The 11,435-nt window shown below is 39.0% G+C and overlaps 1 protein-coding gene across 1 annotated transcript in view; it reads left to right on the forward strand.

Moving 5' to 3' along the window:
- Positions 1 to 6,262, forward strand: part of hecw1a (HECT, C2 and WW domain containing E3 ubiquitin protein ligase 1a) — a 45,816-nt gene extending 39,554 nt beyond the window's left edge. Inside the window, exons 19-24 of the mRNA XM_025054675.1 lie at positions 2 to 159; positions 926 to 1,055; positions 1,145 to 1,291; positions 2,386 to 2,500; positions 2,588 to 2,786; positions 3,740 to 6,262. Of these exons, the coding sequence (XP_024910443.1) occupies positions 2 to 159; positions 926 to 1,055; positions 1,145 to 1,291; positions 2,386 to 2,500; positions 2,588 to 2,786; positions 3,740 to 3,851 (861 nt within the window). The 3' untranslated portion in view covers positions 3,852 to 6,262. The remainder of the gene's footprint in view (position 1; positions 160 to 925; positions 1,056 to 1,144; positions 1,292 to 2,385; positions 2,501 to 2,587; positions 2,787 to 3,739) is intronic.
- The last annotated feature ends 5,173 nt before the right edge of the window (positions 6,263 to 11,435 follow it).

An 11,435-nucleotide genomic window follows, 5' to 3' on the forward strand; every position in this document is an offset into this window, starting at 1 on the left:
ATTACCGCAAAAAAAAAAAAAAAGTGTCTTAATTCGTGTGTGTGTGTGTGTGTGTGACAGGTTCCGTTTCAGTGGCCGTATCCTCGGCCTGGCTTTGATTCACCAGTACCTTTTGGATGCTTTCTTCACGAGACCCTTCTACAAGGCCCTGCTCAGACTGTGAGTATACATGGATACACACACACACATAAAAATGCACAAATACACACTCAAACATGCCTGAACATTCAAACACAGACGCACACAAAAAAAAATATATAATATACAAATACTACGATTGGGCGATGAATTTCGAGTTTGATTAAGATTTTGGCTTAAAATTAAAAATCGAACAATTATTGTGCCATTTGTACCATCTGTTTATATTCATTATATTTGTATATATTGTAGCGGAGCTGTGAAATTGTTGTTTTCATGAGAAAGCGGTTTATTTCTATTGTCTATAGACTCTGTAAATTGCTAAAACGAAAACGAAAAAGAGTCATTATAGGAACAATATTGGCAAAAACACACAACACCGCTCCATATCCCTCAAAAACTTACAATATTATTTATGTTGTATATATATATATTTTTTTTTTTTGTCACTTTAACGTTCAAGAAGGTTTGAGTTCAATATCTGACAAACGAAATTATCGGCCATCCTATATTATCGTCCCGATATTAGCCCAATTATGTAATATCTGAAAAAATCGTTATTGGTTTTTCCCATGATAATGAAAACCTGATAACGCAATGCCTGGGTTTTGCCAGATGATGGCGTATATAAACATGAAAATGAATAATTGTCACTGATGCACTGCACACAATGTATCCTCAATGGGGACTTGCTTTATGTCCCCATGTGGACACAGTAAGGCTGTATCAGGAACACATACAAAAACTACACAAAACTAACTTCTCGTACTGTAATACACCTCTGCAGACCCACAGATCTTTCTGACCTGGAGTATCTGGACGAGGAGTTCCACCAGTCCCTGCAGTGGATGAAGGACAATGACATCACAGACATTTTGGACCTCACCTTCACCGTTAACGAGGAAGTCTTTGGCCAAGTGAGTCTTTGTTTTTTGTTTTTTTAGGGTCGTCACCTTTTTACAGACACACTTGCCGACGGTCCCCCTTCAACCCACTGTTGTTACAGGTGACAGAGAGGGAGTTGAAGTCCGGAGGCTCCAATCTTCAGGTGACCGAGAAGAACAAGAAGGATTATATTGAACGCATGGCCAAGTGGAGGGTGGAGAGGGGAGTGGTGCAGCAGACGGAGGCGCTGGTCAGAGGCTTTTATGAGGTAAACACAACGCCCACCACCACCCCCAATAAAAAAAAAAGTGCGTGCCTCACTTTCACATTTTTCAGGGTAACTTAACTACATACAGGCTTGTAAAATTTAACCGATCCATTCATGTCATGTGACCACCGACCAGAATAGAATAGAATAGAATAAAATAGCCTTTATTGTCCTTGTACAGTGTACAACGAGATTTGAGCGCTACTTCACTTGATGCAAAACAAAGAGTAGAAGAAAAACGCTCTACAATATATCAAGAACAATATATCAAATATAACAATATATCAAACAATATATCAAATATATATATAAAAAAACAATATATATAAAACATATAACAAACATATCTTTAATTGTGTGGACTATTTTAACTGGTTTTGTTACTTTTGTTCACTGCTGAGATAGCTTCCGGGAAGAAGCTATCTCTGAGTCTGTTTGTCCTGGTTTTGTGTGACCTGTGCCGTCTGCCTGACGGTAACATGTCGAACAGAGACTTACTGGGGTGGGACGGGTCTTTGATGATGTTGCTAGCTCTGCTGCGGTAGCGAGCGTTGGCGATGTCCTCCAGGCTGGGCAAGAGAGCAGCCAGTGATCTTCTGGGCTGTGTTGATGACTCTCTGCAGAGCTTTCCTGTCTGCAGCTGAGCACCCTGCGTACCATGCTGTGACGCGGTACGTCAGGATGCTCTCTATGGCGGCCCTGTAGAAGGGCACCAGTAGCCTCTCCTCCAAGTTGTTTCTTCTGAGCACCCTCAGGAAGTGGAGACGCTGCTGAGCCTTCTTCACCACCGCTGTGGTGTTTGCAGACCAGGAGAGATCGTTGGAGACGATCTCTCCTGGTCTGCAAACACCAGAAAAACTGGAGAGAAGAGAGCAATGATTCCATGTGATCAAGTCTACTAGTCATTGTCGTTGTCCCTTAATGCTAGCAATTAAACAATCTAATATCGATATTGGAATCGGCAACGAAGAAAATGACCAAGAGTAATCGGTAATGTATCGAATCAAACCAAAAAGTGACGGAATCGTCCATCACTACTTCACACACACACACACCTTACAATCGGTCGTCTTTTGTCTCTCTCTCTGTCTCAGGTTGTTGACTCCAGGCTGGTGTCTGTCTTCGATGCTCGGGAGCTGGAGTTGGTGATTGCTGGCACAGTTGAGATTGATCTCGGTGACTGGAGGAGCAACACGGAATACAGAGGAGGTGTGTGTGTATACACATATGAAAGCACATGGGTTTGTCCGTGTTAAACCCCCTGACATAAATTACCCACTGGTTTCCACTCGCCAGGTTATCATGACGGCCACATCGTAATGCGTTGGTTTTGGGCAGCCGTGGAACGATTCAACAACGAGCAGCGTTTGCGCCTGCTCCAGTTTGTCACGGGAACGTCCAGTGTTCCCTACGAAGGCTTCGCCGCTCTGCGGGGTTCCAACGGCCTGCGGCGCTTCTGCATCGAGAAGTGGGGCAAGGTCACATCGCTACCCAGGTATGACATTGTCTTTATGTACAGATAAATGCCGTTTGCTTTATATTTGAAATCGGTTGAAATTGTGTCCAATTTTATTTTAGTTTTTATATTTAAATGATTTATTTAATATAATTAAATAAGACAAAATCGCATATCAGACAATCTTCATATTTAATGAAATATCATTTTCACAAAACATATCATGAACACGTGAAATATCATTTTCACAAAACATATCAGTGAAAAATAAAAGTGTTTGTCCATTATTTTACTTTCACAATCCATCAAGCTGGCCGATTTGAATCAACCAATGGGCCGGGTTTGGCCCACGGGCTATATGTTTGACACCCCTGATTTAGGGTGTCCAAATAACCTAATCCCGTTTTAGGACGTTAACAATCACACAGCGTATGTTTGTTCGGTGGCAAAAACTTGCTTTCAATTTAGACCAGGTGTCCACACTTTTTTGGCTTGGGAGCTACTATTCAAATGACCAGGCTAAAGTGATCTACCTACAATGAAAACATTAAAACTTGTTACTAATACAAACTGAACATGCTTTATATATAATAATTATAATAATATAATATAATAATAATTATATATTGGCGTACAGATTAAACGCACGTAGTTGTATGGTAACAGTATAATTCAATTTCCTCCAATATATGTTGACAACTACCGACTACATTATATTTTAATCATCCTTGTTTTACTTGCTCGTGATCTACTAGCACTCACTTTGCGATTGAGATCGCGATCTACTTATTGGACACCCCTGATTTCGCGTGTCAAATGAACCTCAATTCTCACTTTGCATGAAAATACTGCATTTTAGTTGCTCACCCATTGAACATGGCTTATTTTAGTAACCCTGGTCATCCTTTGTATAACGCACTGATGTCTTTTAAGTGTTGACACTCAAAAGTTCTCTGCACCCTCCCCCTTCCTTCTGTCGTCCCCGCTCTCAGGGCCCATACCTGCTTTAACCGCCTCGACTTGCCTCCTTACCCTTCATACACCATGCTGTATGAGAAACTGCTCATTGCTGTGGAGGAAACCAGCACATTTGGACTGGAGTGAGAGGCACGCTCCGCCTCTCTCCCCCTGGGGAACGCTGGCTGGATTAAAATAGATGAGCTAATTACACCGTAGAGTTGGCTGGATCGTACCAGACAATGGTTTTAGGTCACGGATGTTTCTATGTCAATGTCACGGCGGTGTGCGGTGAAGTCACTCACTTGGTCTCTTGACAGCGAAGCGCACCACGGTCCCACTGAAAATGTTTTGTTTTCGCCGTTTGGACTGAATGACGTGACGAGTGTCCTTCAGAAAATGAAATGTATTTATTAGTAAACAGAGCAGGCATTAACACACCTTTATAAAAAAATATATTGCAACAGATTTAAACAGATATAAGAAATTAATATATGAAACAATATAACAACCCCCCACAAGAGAAACACAAGAGAAACTTTTAATACAAACCTGCATGATTAACATGCAGGTTTGACACCCTGTGAGTTTCTTTGTTAATTTAACCTTTATTGATATGTGCCATGGCTGTACATATGAACTCTCAGGTATTTGGCTCTGATATAAATCATTGTTTATTTATACATACATATACATGACCTAGAAATGTTGGCTTCAAGGAGTGTTAAAAGATATGATTCAGACGTTAACAGTTGGAACTAGTGATGGGCAATACATTTGACATGATTCGATACCGATTACTTTTTTGGCGTTTCTTTTCAATACCGATATCGATACTTTGTCTGGGTTTTTTTTTTCTTCAACTTCAATATGTATTTTTTATAACAAATTAGTCAAGAAATTTCATTAATTTTACAAAATGTAACCTTGCTACCATTAAGGGACAAAGATGCCCTTATCCGAAAATCATGATAAAATTTTAATACCTGTTGATCAACTTCAGTCCTGATCAGAAAGGCTAGTAATTAATTAGTATCGGAAATTGAGAGTAATCGATACTCAATCGATACTCGTATGAGTATCGATAACTCTCATAAAATCTACACTCCCATCACTAGTTGGAACAATCATACCCAACAGTTTCTCTCTCCTGGATTCACCACAGATCTTAAGATGTCAAATAGGTTCAAATGTTACTTTATCTGGATTCACAAGACAAGGTTCCACCTGAGATAAAGGAACATTTAGTCGACAGTCGGTGGATGAACTCGCAACTACTCTACATGGATTTTTCGCCACATCCAAAGGACCTGCACGTGCACTTCTTTGACGAGACAAACGAAAAAAATTATGCAACCGTTTCCACCCTCAACTGTGCATTTAGCCGTTTGCACTGTATAGTAGTGTTATATACAGTGAGTGGTGAGAATCGGAATAGAGAAAATAATACATAAACAAAGTACTGGAAAGACCTGACAGTAGGGATGTCCGATAATATCGATATTTTTGGCCTCATATTAGCATAATTACGTAATATCTGTGAGAATCATTATCGGTTTTTTTTCCTCCGATAATGAAAACCTGATAACGATATACCTGGGTTCGCCAAATGTTGTGTGCCCTAAAAATGGTTTTGGGGAAAAACGGCTGTATATGAAAGTGAAAGTCAGTAGATGGCAGCATTGCAGCGAAATGTTGGTGCCAGCAACACATACAGTGGTTTGTACAGATAAATAAATAAATATTACCAGGGTGGGGGGAAATTGAGAGAGACGCTGCTTTAACCCATCACTTTAGTGAGCAATTCTTAAATTCCTTAACCACCAGGCCACCGACGTCCTGCTATATCGTTATCAGTTAAGATCGCAATAAGAAATGACGTGTTTGGACAATATCGGCATATTGGATATCGGCAAATAGTTAATATCGGACATCCCTACTTGACAGCAGAAGGTAATGGTCAGGTTCAGGGTCGGGAGACGCGCTTTCACCGGCTGTGTCTCTGCTCTATCTATAACCTATTGTAGGATGAAGGTGATTCAAAATCAGAAGAGATTTAAAAAAAAAAAACCTGTGGTGAGAATCATAATGACGGACAAACCAAAGTTAAAGACATAAAAGAGTCCTTCAACATTTGTCAAGTAGATGAAGGAGTATCTGATTATATATAGACTTGGCTGCTACTGTAGTTCCCCCATCCAGATACTGAAGTACCAACGTGAATTCATCAGGAGAGCCCATGTTTGGACTCCAAAAGGACAGCAATATTATCGACTAACATTTTACGTCATGTCCACAAGATGTTCCTTGTATCATGTCATGTTCCCTTTGTCCAAGTAGCCAAAACAAGGGCTTCTGGGATTGCTCATACGGAGACTGCAAGTTCCGTTTTATGGCTGTGACTTTGTCTGGATTCTACACGACTGGTGGTGCTAAAATGTTCACCTCTGGTCCTGCTTGATTAAATTGGAGCTTCTTCTTCACATATTCCAGTCTTCCACTGATCATCACGTCCGTCTTTGTCTGACTTGAGGATGCTCAGCACAAGGAGCTGGTACTAACATTTGTCTGACTTGAGGATGCTCAGCACAAAGAGCTGGTACTTTAACATCTCCCGTCACTAGCAGACAAGGTTCTCCAGGGCTTCATCAGTTCCACCAGCTACAGCAGGTGTAGTGGTGTACTGTACTGTACCGATATGGACAGCAGCCCTCGGCCCCACCCAGTGTTACATATGCAACTGGACGTACTGTATGTCTACACTCGTCTTCTGACAGACAGCCACTGACTGCAATGCTGCCTCTGCTCTTCCAGACCAAACTTTGTCTAGGTCTTGTTGACCTGCAATGAAGTCACATCCGGTTACTTACTGCCTCGTGTTTGGTTGAAGTTTCAGTGCTTCATACTGGAGCTTCGTACAAAAAAAAAAAAAAGGGTACGTGTATTTTAAGAGTTTACGTTTCTTCTTTTTGGAACACTTTTCACCTTGGACTCCTGTTATGTTTCAAACACAACTGCACTTCTCATGATAAGTCTTGTTAGTGGATATAGACATGACACATTAACACGGTGCTTTTCAACCTTGGGGTCGCGGCCCCGTGTGGGGTCACGTGGAATTCAAATGGGGTCACCTGAAATGTCTTAATAATTGATTCAAAAAATTAGTGATAGAAATCTTTTTTCAACTTTTTTTTTATTATGATTAAAAAACACAAATCTTAAACTGATAAATAAAGATGTTCCTGGGGTCCCCAGAAATTTGTGACGTCAAGGTTGGGAACCACTGCATTAAACACCGAGTTAAACCAATCACATTATGCTTGTTGCTAATATTCTCTTTGAAACAAACTGCTAATCTTTGTGACCATTACGTTGGTTGTGAGGTTAAAGGGAAACTCCTCTGTTTTTCACCTGAAATTGGACCAGTACAAGAACAGTTGGTCTAGTTAAGGGGTCTGCAATGTTTTTAGCCCATTCAGGCTGAACTTTGCAATGCAAGGAGGACACGTGTCCTAGGAACCACAGGTTGCAGACCTCTGGTTTAGGTGCTCATCTCGGTATCATTAGAATAAATACATTTTGAGGCCATTTCTTGAATACCTACATGTTATTTTAGTGGAGTCATGCGGTGAGAGAGTACAGCAGTAGCAGTGCATAAGTGGTGTCACTTTGTCCTACCCTCCCTCAACTCCCCTTTTTTTTTTCTCACATTCTTTCAATCAGCCCTGTGATTTGTCAAATCTTCCAATAGGGACTGGATTTCCGCCAGGCGACAGAGCTAAATCCATTTAAAGAACACTTGCTCTTTATTGCATTATCGCTTAATGTTTGTCGAATGTGTTTGTACCATGGACTGGTCGGCCGGTATCAGCCATTACTCCGGATCAGTAATACTGCGCCATCATTGAAGGATGATTACATTTTCAAAATCTAACATCTTTTAGACTTTATTCTGTTAGTATCAGAGTCTGAATGACCTGTTGTTCTGAAACATTATCTTTGAATGCAAAAACTAAAGGGATATGAATGGATTATTTTTGATGGAAGTAAATTAGTAAAACTGAAGTACAACTTTTCACTGTGTCCCACTCTGGCTTGGTACCAAATGGCAATTCAACACTTATTAGAGTATAGAATGTATATACACAAATGAAAGTAATTACAGTACATTTGGCAATTATTGATCCAAACAACCCTCACTCCGTGAGACATCCACATAACTGAATGTTGAATTGCTAGGTCGAATTAATATAAAATCAGAGGTAAGAACGATGGCAAAACATGCTATGTCTTTACACTTTTTTAATTATTATTATTTTGTTTCTGACTAACCCTAACCCTGGTTGAAAAAGGAAGAAGAAGAAGAACTAACAATTTTTAACCACGGTGCCATCTAGTGGATGTGTTCAGAATAATATATCTCAACCTAGTTGTACGTTTGTTGGACGCATTATTACACATTGGTGACTTTAAATGTGCTGATTCCTGTAACATGCAGTCAAGAGGGTAAGGCCTTGTTTTTTACCGGGGGTCCTCAACTTACATCAGGGTTTTGGTTCCCAGCGTTCCTAGAGTTTTCTCTGTAAGTCTAAACTAGCGTACAATTACATATTACGATATTGCATATTGCAAAATAATGTATCAAAACTGAACCATTTGGCCGGGACATGGAATTCATCACTGCTAACAGCATTGAAGACCACATGGAAAGTGGGCTGTTGAATTTTTTGTCGTCTACAATTTGGTCTGACAAAATCACGCTCATGAGTCATAATGGTTCCTAAAAAATGGAAAATGTAAAAAGAGTGGTCTTTCTTGTCGGAATGAGTGAACAAGTCTTTGTTAATAAGATTATATACGGGGTTGTGGCGATGTAACAGTGGTCAAGGACATCGTAAGCTGAGGACCCCCTGTATATACATGCCGTTTTTACCCATTAAGGGGCAGAGTCAAGTAAATGTATTTCAGCCTCGCCAATGTTTAGTAATGTAATTATAGGTACAGTATCCTAGTTTAAACAGACACAACAGACCTCATATTATTGCCCGCAATGTATTTAATGTGTTACGTGACAATCAACTCAAGTTTTGAGTTCAAGACGGGCTTAAGCCGAAACAGGTTTGTCCTTCAATTTCAAATTTGAATTTTATTTATTTATTTTTTTGTTTCATGCAAGTACTGACAACATGACAATGATACTTTTTTATTATTCGCTAGCTTTGGTAATTGAAAGATGAAGACGAAGAATGCGGGACTTAGCTTTCTGTCACCTAAGTATAAAAAGAGAGACTAGATGAAGTGACGTAAAGAAAGATTCCGTCACCTGTTACTGCCTTTTACTAATTAGGCAAAGAAACTGTAAAGACAGTGAGGGCAGTGCCCTGGTGGTGAGGCCTTATCATTGCATCTCCAACCCAGAGGATAAGGCTGTGATTTTTTGGCTTTTTTTTTTTTTTTATTTTCTATAATTTTGTACTGGTATTTTTACTGTAGTGTATATAATACAGTAAGGGAGGGTTTGTGCTGAAGTTTACCTTGAGTGTTTCTTTATTCAGTACAGTTTGCCTTTTATTTATATGTATATGTGTTTTTTTATTTAAATTTAAGACTGCTTGTTATATGTAACTAAACTTAGCGCTTAATTTAAGAAATAGTTCTAGTTTTTGTAAGTGTGGATGCATAGGGTGCTGATATAAGCTCATCCTGACCTGGTAACTGAACTGCCACTTTGACAACTTTCTCTTATTCAGTCGGCGGATGCCTCGATACAATTGTTTAACGTCCAATACCAATACTTCAACGTTTAGTATCTGTCGATACAATTGTTTAACGTCCAATACCAATACTTCGTCGATACCAATATTGATCCAATCCCTTCTTTCTGCTGAGGCTATAGTTGTTTTTTCCGACGTTCGATCCAATATCGGACCGATCCCGATTGTGTCCATATCATGACACAGCTAAAGCAGATTTACCATTTATCAAGCAAGTTGATCAAATGTGCTGATCTGTTATCAGAAGGAGAAAGTATGCTTTCCGATACGGGGTGTCAACAGTACCACGTACAACCATACTTCACAAAAAAGTACTATCCCTTTAAGCTGCCCATTTTTCTTTACAGTAGCTTGCATGCTGTCACTGCTGCATCTGTAATTCTTGAGTTTTCAGTTTTAGGACTCAAGAATTACAAATTGCGAATATTATCTTTGTGCACTAGATTTAAGAGCCAGGTGTAATTTAAAAAAAGAAATCCGTGCTTTGAGCAGTTTTTGACACATGAAATGCTTTATGATGAGTTTTTTTTTTTTTAAAAACTGTAAAATGTAAAGATATTGTACATAAGTCTCTTTTTGGTTTCTACGTTGAAAACATTAAATGTGGACCCTATAATGGAATAACAGTGACACAGACGTATCAGCTGCACTGATTTTCACTTTATGGATAAGAAACATTGAGAAGTGGTGTGATACTGTAGCAGAAGTTTGGATTCCTGTCTTTTTGTAATTTATTTGTGGTTAACTTTAATTTGAAAGAGAAAGGAAGAAAAATCAAGCATGCAAATGTTTGTTTTGTTTTTTGTTTTTTAATTGCGTGTGTATTATACACATATCGTATGTATATAGTGTTGTATTGTACAGCCGTGTGTTGTCTAAGAACGGGTGAATCCAAGCTCAGGCTGTGCTCATGCTCAATGATACCATACAACTGTTTATGAAGCTCAATTAAAAAGTTACATTTGTCATGTGGTTGTCAGTGTGTGGACACATTGCTCTGACTGGTTCCTGAAAGGATGTGAAGAAAATAAGTTTTACATAGTCACTGTTAACAAACTGTAGATATGTATTTTTCTTGAATCAGAAGTTTTGATTTAAGTAAGTCGCAGATACAAGACGAATTGATGGGCCACATTTGGTCCCCGGGCCTTAAGTTTGACACATGTGCTGTACACTATTTGAATTGGCCAGCATCAAAAATGTGAAAAAGTAAAAGACTGATTGTTCAGAAAAGGGAAGAAGATGCTTATCTATCTAATCTATATTTTTAATGAACAAACACAAATGCTGAAGTCAGTTAGTTTTATTTTGGTATGCAGCTTATATTCCCTTGATGAAATGGCCTGGTAAATTCTGCTCTGGTCTGTTGTTTAATGAAAAGTGAGAATATCTTTTTTTTTTTAAATGATTTTATTGTCTAACAACACAGAATGTGCCCTATCGAAAAACATTACATACTGAAATTAATAACAATTTATATTAAATCAACACACATTTTAGTCATATTTCTTTTAATTGTTACAAATAAGTCAACTAAAAGCAATTTTATACGAGTATTCTTACGTCAACAAGTATGGCTTTTATTTATGATCGTTCTACCAACTTTTAAAGGCGAACCCGCCTCAACAGAATTCCGTCTTTCCATTGGCCATTGCATTTGTCAATCAAATTCTGCTGTCATTGTGACTGCAGAGTAGCAGCTCAGTCAGAAGTAGTGATGGGAAGACCGACTCTTTTTATTGATTCGAATCTTTGATTCTCGAACAATAAAATGAACGAGTCGTGAACCAATCTTGAACGAATCATTTCATTCGTTTTACAGCAGGTGTCGCTTTAGCCCTATTGTGGGCGTTGTAAAGAAGGCTGCGGTTCTCCGACACTAAATACTGAAGGCAACATGGTTTGCTTCCGCTGACAAAGTCTACAAAGTACACAAAATGCCATAAGCAATTAAAAC

This window comes from Cynoglossus semilaevis, chromosome 3, assembly GCF_000523025.1.
Source record: "Cynoglossus semilaevis isolate Cse_v1.0 chromosome 3, Cse_v1.0, whole genome shotgun sequence".
Taxonomy (NCBI): Eukaryota; Metazoa; Chordata; class Actinopteri; order Pleuronectiformes; family Cynoglossidae; genus Cynoglossus; species Cynoglossus semilaevis.